Raw genomic sequence first — 21,111 nt, 5'->3', positions numbered from 1 at the left:
TTATTTTTATATTTTTGGGGATCATTGGTGACAAGGAGGCCGTGAGAAACCCTCCTTTAAAAGTGAACACGCATAACATTTTTAATATCAGTGATTAAATTACCCAGGATATCCTTGGCCTGCACAGGTTCAGTCATCTCCAGAGGTTCTCCACGGCCAGCACAGTTGACCGCAGAGACTCTGAAGAAGTAGTTGACGTCTGGTTTTAAGTTGTGAACTATGTACTCTGTTGTCTTGACCTCTCCCTTGGATGTAATCATGGCCCATTCTTCTCCTCCCTCAACAAGCTTCTCCACCATGTAGCTGATGACCTCACTGCCTCCATCCCATTCTGGTTTGGACCAGCCCAAGGTGATGGATGTCTTGGTGGAGTCCACCACCCTCAGCTTGCAAGGCTCGTCTGGTGGATCTGTCAGAAAAAATTTATTTGTTTGGTGGTGTGTACATTCATCTTCATTGTTTTAGTGGGAAATCTGTGACTCTTGGACCACTTACCAACTGGATCAGCAGCCTTGTAGTAGTCTGACACGTCGGAGAACGGCCCCTCTCCAGCCTTGTTAATGGCACAGACACGATATTGGTACTCATTTCCTTCTGTCAGGTGGTAGACTGTCTGCCTGATGTCCGTGACAGGATCTTTGTAAACTCTGATCCAGCGCAGGCTCTTCTTGTCTCGTCTCTCCAGGTAGTAGCCTGTCACGGTGCTACCTCCGTCTACACCTGGTTTGTCCCACTCTACCACCATGGTGGTCTTGGTGATGGTGTTCACCTCGGGAGTATGAGGCTGGCCAGGAGTTACTTTAAAAATTGACAACAGATATGTTGAGAAAATAAGTACGAAAATAACCATCTATATAGAAGTTTGTAAAAGGAAAAAGAAACAGGATATAGAAGCATACTAGTTAGGACATGACTAGAATTAGTGGGTCTCTAAGACTAAGACTTACCGAAGGCATTCTTGGCGACGACGGGCTCAGACTCCAGTGCCTCTCCAACTCCAAACTTGTTAACACCCATGACGCGGAACACATATTCGTTTCCACGCACCAGCTTGCCGACTGAGATGTGTGTCTGCTCGTGTCTGTCTGAGACTGTCGACCAGACCACTCGGCTAGTTTCACGCCTCTCAACGATGTAGTGTGTCAGCTTAGAGCCTCCCAGGTCAGACTCTGGCACCGGTTCCCAGCAGAACATGATCTTATCGGCTGTGACGGAGTTGAAGTTAATAATGCCAGTTGGAGGACCAGGTTTATCTAGGAGGAGGTAAAAAAAAGAAAGAAGGTAAGAGCGTATGAACATCAAATACAGATAATGGATGAAAGATTCAGTAAATAAGAGGATCTAAATTCAGACTGATTCTGATTTCATAATTAATATAAAAGTTTGAGGCGAGACTTTCTAAATACCTAGAATTTCAATCCTGATGGTCGCAGATGCTGATCCCAGAACATTTTTGATCTTGACCTCATAAGAGCCTGTGTGGAGGCGGGCAGCGTCTTTGATCAGAACTGCTGAAGAGTCAGTTGTGCTTTCAACAGATATGGCGGAAGTTGCTACCAGCTCCTTTCCACCCTTGAGCCACGCAACAGTTGGCAGAGGCTTGGCAAAAATTCCTACTTTGAGCTTAACTGAAGCTCCGGCCTTGAACTGAACCACATCCAGATACTCTGGAGGAAGATCAATGGCTGGGGCACCTGTGGGACATGAGGCGTTAATATAAGTTATGTACAAATAACTCCAAAAACAAGTAAATTAAATGCATAACTATCGATGAAAATCAGAAACTCACCACATGCATCGACACAAGTGACCGGGCCAGCAATGAGAGACGGGTTGCTGACAGAACCAATGGCATTCTTGGTGTACACTCTGAACTCATAAGACTCGTCCTGGTTCAGGCCAGACACAGTGAAACCCATCTCAATGATGTTTGTAAAGTTGGCCTTCACCCATCTGCCACTGCCAGCTTCCCTCCTCTCCACACTGTAGCCAGTGATCTTGCTGCCGCCATCGTATGGAGGCCTCTGCCAGGCCAGGCTGACGGAGTTCTTAGTGACTTCAGTGACATGGACATTAGCTGGAGGCTCTGTAACATCAAAGTGACAGAGATTTAATTGAACAACAGTATTGAGTTTTTGTAGTGTAAACTTTTAAAACCTCCCTTAAAAGTGGCGATAGATATAAAATTCAAAGAAAAACGACAACGTACCACAGGCATCGATTGCAAGCACCTCTTCAGAGGTCTTGCTCATCTTTCCAATGCCAGCAGCATTTTCAGCCGACACCTTGAATTCATAGATGAGTCCCGGGCAGATGTTTGTGACACGCCATTGGTTTCCTTGAATTGCTGTCTTGTTGATCTTCTGCCAAAGGATGCTGCTCCTCTCCTTCATCTGGACATGATATCCGATCACGGGGTTTCCACCATCATTGACTGGCTCATTCCAGCAAATGGTCAGACTCTCTCTCGATACGTGGCCGACCCATGGTGTGGATGGAGGTCCGGGGAAGGCTGCAAACACAGCATCATGTTATTGTTTATTCAGGGAGAGTCATCAATCACAAATGACAACAGGATGGAGTGGACTGACTTACTGTATGGAAGCTTTATCATGACTGGCTTGCTGTCAATGTGGTAACTGACACCGCTGCGATTGACGGCCTTGATTCTGAACTGATACTCCTCTCCCTTGGTCAGCTTTGTCGCCTTGATGGCACTTCTGGCAATGCTTGTTGACACCTCTACCCAGGAAGGAGTGCTGGTTTCACGTTTCAGAACAATGTAATTGGTAACAGGACTGCCACCATCATACTCTGGAGGATCCCATTTCAGACATACTGTGGTCTCTCCGACCTCGCCGATCTGAACAGGACCAACTGGGGGTCCAGGTATGTCCAGCACAACAAAGATAATGAAGATCTTGGTGGTGCCGCCTGCATTTGAGGCGGTCACTTCATATTTGCCAGCATCCGTTGAAATGCTTTCATTTAGGGTGATGACGACGCTGTCTGGAGTTACTTCTGCCAACAGCCTCTTGGATCCCTTGATGACAACGTTATTCTTGGAAATGATCACCTTTGGCAGTGGCCTGCCAGTGAGAGGAATCTCAAAGGTCAAGTTGGCTCCTGCTTTCACATAAACTGTGTTCTTGGGGTAGTTCTTCAGGTCAAACTCTGGAGCCTCTGTTGGAAATATAAGACAGGACATGATCAGTTATTTCACCTTAAAACCAGAATTACTATTAAACTTAATTTTTCCACAAGTTCTCAAGGCTTTTGATCTGTTGATATACATGATTCAGCATTTCTAATTGTTTTTTGAGATTATGGATCACCTAATATCAAAATGTAGTTGTAAAGCCAGAGATAATACCTTGTATCTCCTTGACAATAACAGGAACAATCATCTCCTTGGGTTCACTGAGTCCGGCATGATTCTCAGCACGGACTCTGAAGAAGTACTCGGCACATTCCCTAAGGCTCTTGATGGTGTGACTCATTGTCCTCACAGTCGCACACTTCACCCACTTGGTCTGTCCCTTCTCCAGGGCATCGATAAGGTAACCCTTGACTCTGCTGCCACCATCGTATTCTGGTCTTGTCCAGGCAATCGTAACGCTGTCCTTGGTAACGTTTGCAACTCCAAGTTTCATGGGTGGACTTGGCACCTCTGTAACAAAGACATTTTATTAAGCACATTTTGTTGATAATGAAGTTTGTGTAAAATCATCTCAACTGATAGTCAATCAGTTCATGTGTTACCTGTGATCTTTGTTCCAGCCTTGGCCTCCTGTGGGACACCCACTCCATGCTCATTTTCTCCAACAACTCTGAAGTAATACATGGCTCCCTCCTGCAAGTCTTCCACCTTGTATGTCAGAGCGTGGCAGTTGATGGTCACGGAAACCCAGGCCTTCTTACTCGATTCACGTTTTTCAACATGGTACGCCTTAACTGCGTCACCACCATCATTCTCCGGAGCCTCCCAAGTGAGGGTTGCAGAATCCCTGGTCACTGCTGAAACTTTAACATTGAGTGGGGGTCCAGGAGAGTCTAGCACCTTGACAACCATGGGTAATGTTGCTTTTCCTAGTGATGATTCAATCGTGACAGAGTACTCTCCAGAGTCATTTCTAGTTGACTTCTCAAGAGTCAGTGACGTGCTGGATTCTGTAGATTCAATGGTTCCTCTGACCTTTAGATCAACGCCCTCTTTGTCCCATGTTACTGATGGCACAGGTTTTCCCTTGAATGGCACATTGAGCGTGAATGCGGTGCCATGCCTAACAACAAGTACTTTACGCATCTCGATGTCAACATCAAATGAGGGTTCTGCAGTCCTGTCCATGGCTGCAGCTGCATCTGAATATGGGCTCCGCACACTGCTGCCAACTTTGTTTATTGCTTTGACACAGAATTCATATTCTGCATCTGTCTTTAATCCAGTCATTGTGAATTCCAAACTCTTGGTAAGAGGGATGGCCTCAACCCATCTTGCTAGTTCTTCAGGAGATTCGGGTTCTTCCTCTTCCTCGTCCTCATATTCTTCCTCTTCATCCTCAACCTCTGGCTCCGGTTTGTGGATGTAGTCTCTGTATTCTACACTGTATCCAAGGATGGGAGCACCGCCATCATCTGTTGGTGGTTTCCAGACAATGGAAACACTGTCCTTGGTTGAACTAACCGTCTTTGGCTTGGTCGGGCGAGAAGGAACAACCAGAGGGTCGAGTGCTCTGAATGTTGCAGATTGTTCACTTGGGGGACTCAGACCAGCTGCATTTTCAGCATAGACTCTGAAGTCATACTCACAACCCTTGCGAAGTTTGGTTGCTACTGTGGTGCACTCAACAATGAGATCTCTGTTGACACGGACCCAGCGCATACCCGTCTTCTCACGGCGCTCAATCACATAGCCGATAATCGGACTGCCTCCATCACTGGCTGGCTTGCACCATGTGAGGGTCATTGAGTCTCCAGTTATGGTAGTTACATCAACACCGGCTGGAGCAGTGGGAAATACGTATGGATCTGTAACCTTTATAGCGTCACTCTCCAGAGCTTCACCAGGTCCAAACTTGTTGACCGCCAGAACCCTGAAGATGTACTCATTGCCTTTGAGCAGGCCTGTGACTTTGAAGTATGTCTGTGTGACGTCTCCCTTCACCAGTGTCCATGCCAAGCGGCTGGTCTCGCGCTTCTCAACAACATAGTGAGTGATGTCATTACCACCGACCTCCTGAGGACGACCCCAAGACAAAGTGCACTCCTCAGCTGTGAGACCTGAGATCTGCAGAGGTCCTGCTGAGGGTCCTGGCTTATCGAGAATCACACAGTTTATCGGCATTGTAACTGTTCCTGCAATATTCTGTAGAGTCAGTGAATACTGCCCAGAATCTCTTCTGATGCAATCCTTCACAATGACACACGTGCTGGTATCTGTTGAAACAATCTGGATTCTGGCTCTGAGCTCGATGTCTTTGCCATCCTTGGTCCAGGAAATGACAGGGGCAGGGCGTCCAGCAAGGTCAGCATTAATCTTCAGAGTTTCTCCTGCTCTCACAAACACTGTCTCTCTAAACTTGACATCCATCATGATACGTGGTGGATCCACATCATCCTTAGCGGTGATGGGTCCAGTGTTGTCCGATGGGAAACTAAACAATCCAGCCGCATTTTTTGCAATGACACGGAAGTCATACTGGCTGTTCTCAGTAAGGCCTGTCACATCGTAGTGTGTTTCAGGCACATTGGTGAAGTTGCACCTCGTCCAGCGTCCCTCAGGAAGGTCCCTGCGTTCAATAATGTAGCCAGAAACCTTGGCTCCACCATCATACTCTGGTTTATCCCAATGTAAGGAGAGAGATGTTCTGGTAACAGCAGTGACCACAGGTGTGCCTGGAGGATCACATGGGTCTCTGGCTGCTACAGCTTCACAGGCCTTGCTGCATTTACCAATACCAGAAATATTTTCAGCATAAATACGGTATTCATACATCATACCCTCTTCAATTCCATTGACTTTGTACTCTGTGTCTTTGATCATTCCTCTGTTCATCTTTGTCCAAAGAATGCTAGTACGCTCCTTCCTCTCCAGATGGTAGCCCAGGACAGGACTTCCACCATCAGTGACTGGCTCATTCCAGATCACCAACATGTAAGACTTGGTGGCCAGTCTCACGATGGGCGTAGAAGGAGGTCCAGGTTGTTTGAAGTTGTACTGAGCAGTGATTCCAGGTGAATCTAGATAGGTACTCTTTCCATAACGGTTAACTGCATAGATGCGGAATTGGTACTCTGCTCCATGTGTCAGGCGGCCGGCCTTGAAAGATGTTCTGGCAACATTACTTGCTACCATCTGCCATTCCTGTGAGTTTGTGTCTCTCTTCTCCACAATGTAGTTGCTGATTGAGCAGCCACCATCATATTCTGGTGGAGACCAGGACAGTGTGATGCTGTCTGAGGTCACAGCATCCACCTTAAATCCTTTAGGTGCACCTGGTTTAGCAAGGACAACAACTCCAATATCTGCATCAACAAGTCCTGCTGAGTTGGCTAAAGTGATATTATACTTGCCAACATGTTCTCTATTAGCCTCTTTGATGATAATTTTGGATGAGGTTGCACTGTTTAAGATGGTCACGGATGATGTTTGCTTCAAAGGAAGGCCATCCTTCTTCCAGGATACAACAGGCTTTGGCCTGCCTCTCAATGGAACCTCAACAGTGAGGTCATCTCCAGACTTCACACTGTATGTGGTAAACAGCAAATTGATTGATGGTTCAATTGCAACATCCTTTACAACCACAGGCAGACCAAGTTCCTTTGGCTCACTCTTTCCCTTCTCATTGATTGCAACAACTCTGAACAAATAGGCTTCGTCTGGAGTCAGATTAGGAATAGTTGCTTCTGGAACCTTGACTGTGCATGCTGTGCCCCATTTGTCCCCACGCTTCGGCTTAAATTCCACATTGTAGCAGATTACTTTGCTTCCACCATCATGAGCTGGTTTGTACCAAGCCAGCGACACGCTGGTCTTGGTCAAGTCCACAACAGTAACCTTGCTTGGTGACATTGGTACCTCAGACACTTTGACTTCTTTCGTTTCAACCGTCTGTCCTTGGCCATATTGGTTCACAGCACAGACTCTGAAGTAGAACATCCCACCCTCAGGCAGCTCTTCAATCTTGAAGGAGTTGGCTGTGCAGTTGCTGGTGACAGTAGTATAGGCCTTCCTGACAGATTCTCTCTTCTCTACTATGTAGTTTGTGATTTTAGCACCACCATCGGTAAGTGGAGTGTCCCAGGCAAGAGTCACTGAATCCTTCTTGAGCTCCTTCACAGCAAGTTTTTGTGGTGCACTTGGTGTATCCAAAATTCTCACTGCAACTATTGCAGATTTTGAACCGCTGTCATTCTCCAGTGTAAGCGAGTATTTGCCACTGTCAAAGCGGTTAGCGTTGTCAATGACAAGCATGGTGTATGAACTGGTGGTGTCAATTGCAGCCCGGTCTATGAGGGTACCATCAACCTTCTCCCATTTCACTGCAGGTTCAGGCCTTCCTCTGATGGGGACGAACAGACGCAGAGTTCCACCAGCACGGACAGATACCACCTTTCTGAGCTCAGCATCAAGCTCGATTTCTGGTGCTTCTGACCTGTCAGACGTAACAACCGTGCCATGGACATTAGCAGCCTCCCCAACTCCTTCTGAGTTGAGAGCACAGACACGGAACTGGTACTCTCCACCATCCTTCAGGTCTGGGATGGTGAGTTTAGTGGCTTGAATGCCAGTGGGTGGAGTGCACATGGACCATTCCTTTTCAACTGGCATTTCTATTGCTGGTGCAACTTCTGCCTCCTCTGTTGACTCGGTCATTGGCGTGTACTCCCTCATTTCAACGATGTAGCCCTTGACATAGGCTCCACCGTCAAAGTCAGGTTTTCCCCAGGACAGAGAAACAGAGGACTTTGTGTAGTCTGTCACTTTAGGATGGTGTGGAGGTCGAGGTGGTGTTGTGGCATCACATGCTCTGCAGAACAGGGACAGTTCGCTGAGGTCTCCCATTCCAGCCTCATTCTCAGCAGCAACACGGAACTCGTAAAAATGATCTATCATCAGACCTGTGACCTTGAAGTGGGTGTCAGTCAGCTTTTGTCTGTTGCATTTTGTCCACCTTACACTATCTTTGTCACGCTTTTCAAGGTGGTAGCCATCAACGTCAGCTCCACCAGTCTGTTCTGGAGCGGTCCATGAAAGAACCATAGAGTCCTTTGTGATCTGACTTGCCTCTGGAGTTCCAGGAGCACTAGGAGGCTTGTAAGGATTGCGTGCAATGACCGGCACACTTTCAAGATAATCACCAACACCGTATTTGTTGACTGCCCTGACTCTGAAAATATATTCATTTCCAGGGAGCAGATTCACGAGTCTATGGTAGAGACCCTGAATATTAGGTGCAGCCACTGTCCAGGACAGCCTGCTCGTCTCTCTCTTCTCCAAGATATAATGACTGATACTGGCCCCACCATCCAGAGTTGGTCCAGACCAGGCAAGGATGCACCTGTCAGACATGACTCCTGTCACCTTCATGGGTCCAGTGGGTGCACCTGGTTTATCAAGGACTTTGACTGTGATAGGGAAGGCTTTTGTACCACCAAGATTTTTGAGTATGAGCTCATAGTTGCCACTATCAAGTTTGGTTACATCCTTAATGGTCATGGCTGCACGTTTCTGTGTAGTTTTCACTTCAATGCGTAAGGCTTTGTCCATTTCCTTGCCCTCTTTTAGCCAGACAACATCAGGAATTGGTTGACCATAGATGTCTGCATCAAGAAGCAAATAGTCTCCAGCATTCACAACGATAACATCTTTGTACTTGGGATCCATTGAGGCCCTCGGTGGTTCAATTTCATCAGTAGCAGTGATAGGTCCAGAACTGTCAGATGGCCCGCTGAAGACTCCGGCTGCATTTCTTGCGATAACTCTAAATTCATATTGCTCCTTCTCTGTCAGACTGGTGACGGTATACTCAGTCTCCACTATATTGGTAAAGTTAGCTCTTACCCAGCGCCCATCAGGGGAGGAGAGATCTTTCCTTTCCACAATATATCCATTCACTTTACTGCCACCATCGTACTCAGGCTTGGTCCACTGAATCTTGATGAAGTTCTTAGAAATAGATACAGCCTCTGGTGCACCGGGGGGATCACAGGGGTCACGAGCAACAAAGGACTCAGATACTTTACTGCATCTGCCAACGCCAACAATGTTCTCAGCATAAACTCTGAATTCATATCCAATACCCTCCTCAAGATTGCAGATCTTGAACAATGTATCATTGATAAGAGTCTTGTTCAGTTTGTTCCACAGAATGCTGCTCCTCTCCTTGCTTTCCAGATGGTAACCAATAACTGCACTTCCACCATCATTGACTGGCTCATTCCATTCAATGATCATCATTTCTTTATTTGCAGATTTAATATATGGTGTTCCTGGAGGCCCTGGCAGTTTGTATGGATATTGCGCCACAATGGCCTTGGAGTCCAGAGGCGCACCCTTTCCATATCGGTTTTCAGCAATGATTCTGAACTGGTATTCTGCACCAGTCTTCAGTTTGGTGACCTTGAAAGCTGTTCTAGCCAGCTGTGTGGTGACTGACTGCCATGTTGCGGTGGTGGTGTCTCTCTTTTCCACTATATAGTTCTTCACTTGGCATCCACCAGTGTACTCTGGTGGCCCCCAAGACAGATGGACAAAGGTGTTGCTCACTTCAATGACCTTGATTGGACCTGCTGGTGGACCAGGCTTGTCAAGGATAATGACAGTCACCTCTTGAGTGACTGTGCTGACAGTGTTGACAGCTGTAATGGAGTATTTTCCAAAGTCCTCCTTGCATGCCTCAGTAATTTGAATTCCAGTTGTTGCTGGAGTGTTTTTTACATTGACTCTGGATGTCACCTTCAAGGACTGACCATCCCTGGTCCAGCTGACTTTTGGTTTGGGCCTGCCAAGCACAGGGAACTCCAACTTTAGATCTTTTCCAGCTATTACGCTGTAAGTGTTGAATTGCATCTCAATGCTTGGCTCCATGGTCATGTCACTGGCAATAACGGGTGCAACAAGTGCCTTTGGTTCGCTCTTTCCCTTCTCATTGTAAGCAATGATGCGGAATAGGTATTCTGTTCCAGCTGTGAGGCCTGTGACAGTGCCCTCGCAAGTCTTTGTATTTGTTGCAACTCCCCACTTATCTGTACCCTTTGGCTGCATCTCAATTAGATAGCCACCGATCCTACTGCCTCCATCATGCCCCGGTTTCTCCCAGGCCAGTGAGACAGTGGCCTTCGTGACATCAGTGAGGAACACCTTTCCAACAGGCAGTGGTACCTCAGAGGCCTTGGAAGCGGTTTTTGTTTCAATCGCCTGTCCAACTCCGTATTCATTCTCAGCCATGACTCTGAAGTAGTACATAGCACCTTCAATCAAGTTCTCAACTTTGAATGTAGTCTTTGCACATTTTGTGGATACATTTGCATATGCTTTTCTAGTTGACTCACGTTTGTCAATAAAATAGTTCTTAATTTTGGAACCTCCATCGATCAGTGGGGCTTCCCATTCAAGAGTGACAGAGTCTCTTTTGATTTCTTTAACCACAAGTTTCTGTGGGGCACCAGGTGTATCCAGGACTTTAACGGAAACAACCTCAGACACAGAGCCACTGCTGTTGGTCAGGCTTAGGGAGTATTTTCCTGAGTCACTCCTGTCACATGAGTCAATGGACAGCTGTGTGAAGTTGAGAGCTTTCTCAACCACCGTCTTCCCAGTCAGGTCGCCCTCATCCTTAGTCCACTTAATCTCAGGCGTTGGTCTGCCCTTGAATGGAATATGGATTCTGACAGATCCACCTGCTTTCACGACAATGCCCTTCCTCAGCTCAGAGTCAAGATGGATCTGCGGTGGGTCCACCCTTTCCTCAGGCTTAGCTGTTCCAGAGAGAGCTGCTGGCTCACCAACTCCCAGTTTATTCAGAGCGCACACTTGGATTTTGTACTCTTGGCCCTCAGCAAGTTTGGTAATTTCATATTTGTTGACACGCAGGCCAGTAGGGGGAGTAACCATCGTCCACTCTTCCTCTTCAGCCTTGCAGACTTCAACAATGTATCCTTGGATGGCGCTGCCACCATCAGACAGGGGCTTACCCCATGACACTGAAATAGAACTCTTTGTGGAGTCAATCACATTCACATATGCCGGGGCACCAGGTTTGTATTTAGGATCACGGGCCTTGTAGTATGAACTTGGAAGGCTTGGCTCTCCCACTCCAACTATGTTCTCAGCAGCCACTCTGAACTCATACTCGTGGTCTGTGCTGAGGCCTGTAACTCTAAACGAGAGATCAGTGACCTTCTGCCTGTTGCATCGGGTCCATTTGATTCCACTTCTGTCCTTCTTCTCAATGACGTAATTGATAATCTCACTGCCACCATCAGCCTCAGGGGCAGACCAAGTGATGGTCATACCATCATGGGCAATGTTGGAAACATCCTCAACGTGAGGTGAACTGGGAGGAACAAATGGAGTCTTCATAGTCACTCCACCAGACTCCAGTGGCTCACTGGTACCATAACTATTAACTGCCATGACGCGGAACGTATATTCATTGCCTTCCAGTAATTTGGTGACTTTGTAGCATGTGGTGTCACAACGGCTAGAAACAACAGTCCAGGCCAGACGGCTGGTCTCTCTCCTTTCAATGACGTAGTGTGTGATAGGACTACCTCCATCGTGTAGAGGGGCACGCCAGACCAGTGAGCATCTATCTTCAGCTACTCCGGTGATGTGGAGGGGCCCTTCACATTGGCTGGGCCTATCCAGGACCACAACCTTGAATGGAACAGTTTCACTGCCAGCATCATTTGTGAGCTGGAGCGTATACATTCCACCATCAATTCTAACGGCATCCTTAATGACGATCATAGCGTGATTTTCTGTGTTTCTGACCTCTAGTCTGAGTGTGTTCTCGATTCTTTTTTCATCCTTGAACCACTGGATTGTAGGCAATGGCTTGCCATGAACATCGGCATCTAACTTGAATGTCTCTCGGGCATTGATGACGATAGCCTTTGTGAATGCAGGGTCAATGGAGAATTTGGGTGCCTCCAACTTATCACTGGCAGTGATTGGTCCACTGTTGTATGATGGCTTGCTGACAGTGCCGACGGCATTTTTAGCGATGACTCTGAAGTCATACTGTGCATTTTCAGTCAGACCAGTGACAGTAAACTGGGTCTCGATCACATTGGTGAAGTTTGCCCTTACCCACCTGCCCTCTGGCAAATCACGCTTCTCCACAGTATATCCAGTAATGTTACTGCCACCATCATACTCCGGTTTAGTCCACTGAATGACAATGGTGTCTTTGGTCACATGGATGGCCTCTGGTGTGTCAGGAGGATCACAAGGATCACGGGCAAAGGAGCCCTCCGAGACCTTACTGCTCCTGCCAATGCCAACAATATTTTCAGCATAAACTTTGTATTCATACTCAATACCCTCCTCCAAGGGGTGACTCTTGAAACTAGTCTCATGAATAAGAGTCTTGTTGATCTTGACCCAGAGAATACTATTCCTCTCTTTCCTTTCAATATGGTAACCAAGAACAGGGCTGCCTCCATCCGTCACAGGCTCATGCCACTCAACAATCTGGTGGTCCCTGGAGAGGGAGGAGATGTAAGGGGTGCCTGGTGGGCCTGGCTCTCTGTATGGGTACTGAGCCACTACAGAAGATGAATCCAGACCATGACTCTTGCCATAGCGGTTCTGTGCAATGATTCTAAACTGGTACTCGGCTCCAGTCTTCAGTTTGATCACTTTGATGGTAGTTCTGGCCCAGTTGATGCTGACATTTTCCCATGTTTGTGTCGTAGTATCTCTCTTCTGCACAACATAGTTTGAAACTGGGGATCCACCATTGTGTTTTGGTGGGTCCCATGAAATAGTGACACTTCGTGTTGTGATTTCATCAAATCTCACAGGGCCTGATGGAGGGCTGGGTTTATCGAGTATGATGATTTCAACTGTTGTGTCCTTCTTTCCAGCTGAATTAGCAACAGTTATACCATACATGCCACCATCATCACCTGCTGCCTCCTTAATGCTAAGTGTTGTCTGTGTTGGTGTATTGAGAATGTTCACCCTGGTCGTGAACTTCAAAGGAGCTCCATCTTTAGTCCATGTGACTGTTGGTTTTGGACGTCCAAAGATGGGAATATCGATGTTCTTGTCTTTGCGCACATGGACACTATAGCTGCTGAATGCTGGACGGACATCTGGCTCATAGACCAAGTCCTTGGTCATCACTGGACCAGCAAGGAGTTTGGGCTCACTCTTTCCCTTATCATTAACAGCTGTAACTCTGAACAGATACTCCTCTCCCGGGTTCAGATTGGAGACAGTAGCCTCCATTGTCTTGAATGTGTTAACACCATTCCATTTCTCCTGGCCCTTCAGCTGCACCTCAAGCAGGTACTGCAACACTCTGCTACCACCATCATACTCGGGCTTCTCCCAGGCCAAAGAGATGCTAGTTTTGGTCTGATCTGTAACACTCAAGTTCTTTGGAGTCTGCGGCACCTCTGAGACCTTAAGAGGGTCGACGGTTGTTGCAGGCAGGCCAGCACCATGTGCATTTTCAGCAAGGACTCGGAAGTAGTAACTGCAACCTTCCTGGAGTGACTCAATCTTCCATGAAAGAGCATGACAGTTTGTTACGACAGCTGCATATGTTTTACGTGTGCTCTCTCTCTTTTCAATAATGTAGTTCTTGATCTTGGACCCACCATCCAACAGAGGTAGCTCCCATGCCAGTGTTACTGACTGGTTTGTAATTTCTTTCACTTTGAGATGAACAGGAGCACTGGGTGTATCAAGAACACGGACAACAACAGATGCAGATTTGGTTCCACTGGAGTTCTCTGCAGTGATTGTATATTTTCCACTGTCATTTCTGCTCATCTTATCAATTACAAGAGATGTGTAACTGCTGGTCACCTCAAGCTGAGCAGTCTCTTTAAGGGCAGCTTCATCTTTGTCCCACTTGATGGTAGGAGTGGGCCTTCCTTTGATGGGGATAAACAGTCTCAGGGATGCACCTGCTTTAATCGTCACAATCTGTCTCAGTTCTGGGTCAATGTCAAGGTCAGGCTCCTCTGCCCGGTCCTGGGCAACGACAGCGCCAGAAACATCAGCATGCTCGCCAACTCCCACTTTGTTGATAGCGCATACTCTGAACTTGTATGCCTGGTTTTCTTTCAGGTTTGCAACTTCAAACTTGGTCTTCTTGACACCTGATGGTGGTGTGCACATTATCCATTCCACGGCTGGTGCATCTGGAGCCGCTGCCTCCTCAGCAGGGGCTTCAGTTGGCTCTGCTGTCTCTGTGGTAGTGCAGCACTCAACAATGTATCCCTGAATTGCGGCACCCCCATCGCAGCCGGGCTTTCCCCATGACAAGAATACTGATGTTTTAGATGTGTCAGTAACTCTGGGATTGTGTGGTGGACCAGGGCTGAAGATGGGATCCAGAGCTTTGTAGAACACAGTTTGGGAGCTGGGCTCACCAATGCCAACACTGTTCTCAGCTGCAACTCTGAATTCATAACTATGGCTATCCAGGAGTCCGGTGATCCTGAAAGTCAAATCAGTGACTGTTTTCCTGTTGCATCTGGTCCATCTTACGCCCTCTTTGTCATGTTTCTCAATAATGTATCCAGTGATTGGACTTCCTCCATCTTCAGAAGGACTCTCCCAGGTGAGCACCATTGAATCCTTTTTAATATCTGAAACTTCCAAGCCCTTGGGCGATCCAGGTGTCATGTATGGATCCTTGATTATGACAGCATCAGACTGAAGTGAGGCCCCCACTCCAAAGTGGTTGACAGCACGGACTCTGAAGATGTACTCATTTCCTTCCAGGAGTTTGGTAATTTTTAGACAAATATTCTCCACTTTTGGGTCAACAACTGTCCAGACTAGTCTGCTCGTCTCTCTCCTCTCCACAATATAGTGAGAGATCTTGCTGCCACCATCTTGCAGAGGTGGTTTCCATGCAAGGCAGCATCGATCTTTAGTTATTCCCGTAACAACAAGAGGTCCTTTCGGTTCCACAGGTTTATCGAGAACAGCCACGTTGATCTGTACGGCCTTTTCTCCTCCTGGATTTTTCAGCAGCAGTGTGTATTGGCCTCCATCGGAAACTTTAGCTTCTTTGACAGATATATAAGCTTTGGTGAGTGCATTCTTAATCTCTCTATGAATGGTGTTGCCCAGTTCCAGCTCTCCCTTCATCCAGTGGATAGAGGGCAGCGGTTTACCATGAACATCTGCATCAATTTTGAAGTTGTCTCCAGCATTAACCACAACAGTCTGTGTGTACTCGGGGTCAATGCTGAGGCGTGGTGGTTCAATCTCATCCCTAGCAGTGATAGGGCCAGTGCTGTAAGAAGGTAGACTGAAAACGCCGGCAGCATTTCTTGCAATGACACGGAACTCATACTGATTGTCCTGCACGAGTCCAGTTGCAACATATTCTGTCTCAATTACATTAGTGAAGTTAGCCTTCAGCCAACGACCCTCAGGAAGCTCCTTCTTTTCCACAATGTAGCCTGTAACCTTTGCACCACCGTCATACTCAGGCTTGGTCCAAACAATAGTCACAGAGTCCTTAGTAATCTTTGTTGCCTCAGGGGTGCCAGGAGGATCACACGGATCTCTGGCAATATGTCCCTCTGACACTTTGCTTGCTTTGCCTATTCCAACAATGTTTTCAGCATAAACTCTGTAGTCATACTCCATTCCTGGCTCCAGACCAGAGGTCTTGAGGGTTTGGTCAGTAATAAGAGACTTGTTAAGTTTGACCCACATAATGCTGTTTCTCTCTTTGCGTTCAAGATGGTAGCCCAAGATAGTGCTTCCACCATCATTCACAGGTTCATTCCAGGCCACGACCATGCTGTCCTTGTTGCAGGCTGCAATGGATGGCGTTCCAGGGGGTCCTGGGAGTTTGTATGGGTACTGAGCCACAATACATTCTGATATAAGAACTGGGCCTTTTCCATATCTGTTTTCGGCTTTAATTCTAAACTGATACTCGGAGCCAGTCTTCAACCTGCCTGCCTTAACTTTGGTCCTTGCTAGGTTGGGAGATACAACCATCCAGTTAGTTGTGGATGTGTCTCTCTTTTCCACAATGTAGTTTTTGATGGTGCAACCACCATGATACTCTGGTGGATTCCAGGAGATGGTTACACTGTCAGAAGTGACCTCCTCTACCTTAACTGGACCGCCTGGCTGGCCTGGTTTGTCAAGAACAACGATACACACATCTGCTGTTGTCTCTCCTGCTGTGTTGCTAAGAGTAATTAGGTAGTGTCCAACGTCATCTTTAGTGGCCTCTTTTATGCTGAGTTTGAGCATCGTTTCTGTTCCAGCAAAGTTTACCCTGGTAGTTCTCTTCAGAGGCTCACCATCCTTTACCCAGGAGACAGCTGCTTTAGGACGTGCAATATATGGAACATCCACTGTCAGGTCTTCTCCTGCCAACACACTGAAGGTGTTGAACAACATTTTGGCAACAGGTGCAATCACAAGCTCTTTTACGATCACAGGAACACCAATTTGACGTGGGTCGCTTGTTCCCTTCTCATTTCTTGCAGCTACACGGAACATGTACTCCTCACCTGCATTTAGTCCACTAATAGTAGCTTCTGTTTCCTTTACGATCACAGCCTGGCTCCACTTATCAACACCCTTAGGTTGAATCTCAACAACGTAACAGCCCACTCTGCTGCCACCGTCATGCTGTGGCTTTTCCCAGCACAGGGTGACACTGTTTTTGGTAACATCCTTCAGAGTGATTTTGCGAGGTGGCTGTGGTTTCTCAGACACTTTAACGGATTCACCAGTCTCAATGGGCAGGCCGATGCCATATTCATTTTCAGCCAAAACTCTGAAGTAATAGTTGCATCCTTCAAGGAGCTGGTCAACTGTGAAGGTGGTATGATGGCAGTTCGAACTGACTGTGGCATATGCTTTTCTTGTCGACTCACGTTTTTCAACAATATAGTTCTTAATCTTAACCCCACCATCATTCACGGGCGGATCCCATGTCAGAGTGACAGATTCATTTGTTACAGCGGTCAACTTCAGATTCTGTGGGGCACTTGGTGTATCGAGCACCCTGACTTGGACTGTAACTGTCTTGGAGCCAGAGCTATTTTCAATGGTAAGATTATACTTTCCACTGTCAAATCTGTTGACATTTTCAATTACAAGGGATGTGTATGATGTGGTACTGTCAATGGTGGCCCTTTCAACAGGCTCGCCATCTCCTTTGGTCCATTTAACTGAAGGAGCTGGTCTGCCTGTGATGGGCACAAACAGTCGAAGTGAGCAGCAAGCTCTCAGGCTGACCAACTTGCGGAGCTCAGCATCCAAGTCCATTTCAGGGGGGATGAGCCTGTCCTCTGCCTTGGGATTTTCAGGTACTGATGCTGCCTCTCCAATTCCTTCACTGTTGACAGCGGAGATGTTAATCTTGTACTCCTGGTTCTCCTTCAGATTAACAATAGTGAATGAGGTGGCAAGGAGACCTTCCTTAGGTGTCACAATGGTCCATTCCTCCTCTTCCTCCTTTTCAGATGGGATGCATGTCTCCACAATGTAGCCAGTGACATCAGAGCCACCATCATATACAGGTTTGTTCCAGGCAACAGTAATTGAGGACTTGGTTGTGTCCAGGATTCTGGGGTTGCACGGTGGCCCTGGATTGTACAGTGCATCAGTGGCCTTGTAGAATGGGCTGGAGACACTTGGTGCACTCACTCCAGCAGCATTCTCAGCAATTATTCTGAATTCATACTCATGTCCCACAACAAGGCCTGTTGCCTTGAATTGCAGATCTTTGACCTTCCTCTTGTTGCATTTGATCCAGCGGAGGCCTATTTTGTCTTTCCTTTCAATATTGTAGTTGGTGATGGGAGTTCCACCATCACTCTTTGGTGCTTGCCACATAATAAACATTGAATCTTTAGTGACAGCTGTCACCTCAGGATTCTCTGGAGGATCTGGAATCACATACGGGTTGTCCGCAATAGTGGGTTCTGATTCAAGAGACTCGCCAAGTCCATATTTGTTCACTGCCATAACTCTGAAGATGTATTCATTTCCTTTGAGCAGTTTGGTCACTTTGTATTGTGTAACTTGCAGGTCTGACACTACATTGGTCCAAACCAGTCTGCTTGATTCACGCTTCTCGATTACGTATCCTTCAATCTTGGCACCACCGTCATCTTCAGGTGGAGACCAAGTAACTACGCAGTTGTCAGCTGTGACATTAGACACCTTAAGAGGTCCAACTGGTGGTCCAGGTCTGTCGAGCACTTTAACATTAAAGACATGCTTTGCAAATCCACCAACATTGGTGGCAGTCAAAACAAATTCTCCTCCATCTGATCTGACGGAGTCCTTGCTGGTCAGAGTAGTTGTCAGTTCAGTGAACTTAACATCCAGTTTCATCGTGTTCTCAACCTCCTTTCCATTTTTGGTCCAAACCATAGATGGGATTGGTTGACCAGCAATATCAGCATCAAGCTTGAAGGACTCTCCTGCTTTTAGGTGAACGACGTCCTTAAAGATAGCATCAACCATAATGCGTGGTTCGATAATGTCGTCTTTGCAGGTAATTGGGTCTGAAGGCTCAGAGGGCACGCTCACCGCACCTGCCGAGTTTCTGGCGATGACACGGAACTCATAGGAAGCATCCTGAGTCAGTCCGCTAACAGTGAATGCCGTCTCAATGATGTTGGTGAAGTTAGCTCGGATCCAGCGACCAGTAGGCAGTTCTCTCTTCTCCACGGTGTAGCCAGTGATTTTGAAGCCACCGTCGTACTCAGGCTTTGTCCACTGAATAGTGATGACATTCTTGTTGACAAATATCGGCATTGGCTGACCTGGTGGGTCAATGGGGTCCAAAGCCAGGATGGCATCCGAGGCCTTGCTGGGTTTACCAATTCCAGCCATGTTTTCAGCCATGACACGGAACTCATAAGCAACTCCATCTTCAAGCCCAGATGATTTAAAGATATTTCCTTTCACAATACCCTTGCTGATCTTATGCCACATGATGCTGCTTCTTTCTTTCCTCTCAATATGATAACCAATGACGTCATTTCCACCATCAGTCACTGGCTCATTCCAGCCAATTGTTATTGAGTCCTTGGTAAATGCAACAACACTGGGAGTACCAGGAGGCCCAGGCACTTTGAATGGATAGGCAGCCACCACTGCCTCTGATGTGATGGGAGGTCCAACACCATATCTGTTTTTAGCCTTTACTCTGAACTGGTACTCTGATCCAGTGGTTAACCGAATGGCTTTGAACATTGTGCGGATGACAGTGGAAGACAGCTCGGTCCATGTTTGGGAAGTGGTGTCTCTAATCTCAATCACGTAGTTGTTGATGGGAACGCCTCCATCATTCTCAGGAGTCTCCCACGAAAAGACGCAAAAGGTACGAGAAATCTCCACGATCTTGACGGGTCCTTTGGGGGGCCCTGGCACATCGTGTACTTTGACGACAATGTTGTCTGTCACAGATCCAACAATATTCTTCCCTGTCATGGTGTATATGCCACTGTCAGCTCTGTTGCATTCATTGATGCTGATGATAACAGTAGCAGGGGTAGTTTCCACATTGGTTCTCTGTGTGAGTTTCAGGGCGGCTCCATCCTTCTGCCAAGAGATAGTTGGTCTGGGACGTCCCATAACTGGGATTTCAACCTTGATGTTATCTCCTGCCTTGGCAATAACAGTCTTCTGACAGACACCCCGCAGGTCGAACTCGGGTAGAGAAGTAGAATCCTTGACAGCAATGGGTTTGCTCTCACGTGGAATGCTTCTGCCAGAGTGGTTGACAGCCATCACACGGAAAATGTACTCCTCATTCTCATTGAGATTCTTCACTGTGAAGTCCACAGTCTTCACTGTTGTCACATGAGCCCACTGATCAGTTCCTTTCTTCTTGGCTTCCAGGACATATCCAGTAATTCTGCTTCCACCATCGTGCTTGGGTTTGGTCCAAGCCAGGCTCACAGAGTTCTTGGTGATATCAGTAGGAATAATGCTCTCTGGAGGAGTTGGCGCCTGGGAGGCACGAATTGGATCTGCAGTTTCAGCCGCCTCCCCGATTCCATACTCGTTCTCAGCAGACACTCTGAAATAGTACTCGCAGCCTTCACCCAGATCGCCAATTTTGACTGAAGTGGTTGGGCACTTTGTGATAGCTGTAGCAAAAGCCTTTCGTGTTGATTCTCTCTTCTCAATGATGTAGTTTGTAATCTTGGCTCCACCATCAATGAGAGGCATCTCCCACTGCAGCGTAATGCTTTCCTTGTCAATCTTGACTGGTTTTAGGTTAAGTGGAGGTCCAGGTGAGTCCAGAACTCTCACGTGTATATCAGCACTCTTCTTTCCCGCTGAGTTTTCGAGGGTAAGCTCATATTTGCCTGCATCTATCCTTGAACTCTCAGGAATGATAAGCATGGTAAAGGATTCTGTGCTGTCGATGACTGCACGTTGGACAGGGCCACCCTCCTTGGTCCAGGTGACTGTTGGTGCAGGACGTCCCTTGATTGGCACAAAGAGGCGAATGGAGCAGCCGGCTCTGACAACAAGAGTTCTTCTCAACTCTATGTCCAGTTCCAAATCGGGTTCAGCTGCACGCTCCACAATCTCAACCAGTTCCTGAGTTTCAGCAGGTTCACCTGCTCCCTTGGCATTCACAGCACTAATTCTGAAGTGATATTTTACACCTGTTTCCAGCCCGGGAACAACAAACTCTGTGATCCTAAGTGGAGATGAAGGGGTATCCTTAACCCATTCTTCAGTTCCTTCCTTCTTGTGCTCAATCACATATCCAGTGACTTGAAGTCCACCATTATCAAGAGGTTTTCCCCAGTTCAGAGTGGCAGTGGTTTTGGTTGTGTCTGTAACTCTTGGGTTAACTGGAGGTCCAGGTGGATCTGCCAGACAAAAAAAAAGTATTTTTAAGGTTTTTA

The 21,111-nt window shown here is 47.1% G+C and overlaps 1 protein-coding gene across 31 annotated transcripts in view; it reads right to left on the bottom strand.

Moving 5' to 3' along the window:
* LOC138201202 (titin-like) overlaps positions 1-21,111 on the bottom strand; it is a 156,031-nt gene that overhangs the window by 21,131 nt on the left and 113,789 nt on the right. For all 31 annotated transcript variants that reach the window (XM_069154451.1, XM_069154460.1, XM_069154467.1 and 28 more), the window contains 9 exons: positions 3,763-21,075; positions 3,374-3,670; positions 2,596-3,183; positions 2,210-2,512; positions 1,790-2,086; positions 1,407-1,694; positions 948-1,253; positions 496-798; positions 104-409 (listed from right to left, as the gene is read on the bottom strand). In XM_069154451.1, coding sequence (XP_069010552.1) covers positions 104-409; positions 496-798; positions 948-1,253; positions 1,407-1,694; positions 1,790-2,086; positions 2,210-2,512; positions 2,596-3,183; positions 3,374-3,670; positions 3,763-21,075 — 20,001 coding nt within the window. The remainder of the gene's footprint in view (positions 1-103; positions 410-495; positions 799-947; positions 1,254-1,406; positions 1,695-1,789; positions 2,087-2,209; positions 2,513-2,595; positions 3,184-3,373; positions 3,671-3,762; positions 21,076-21,111) is intronic.

Source organism: Embiotoca jacksoni, unplaced genomic scaffold (assembly GCF_022577435.1).
Source record: "Embiotoca jacksoni isolate LCO1_2020_lvr unplaced genomic scaffold, fEmbJac1.0.p SCAF_2, whole genome shotgun sequence".
Taxonomy (NCBI): Eukaryota; Metazoa; Chordata; class Actinopteri; family Embiotocidae; genus Embiotoca; species Embiotoca jacksoni.
Note: the sequence above shows the minus strand (reverse complement) of the source record. Positions and strands in the feature narration are given on the sequence as shown.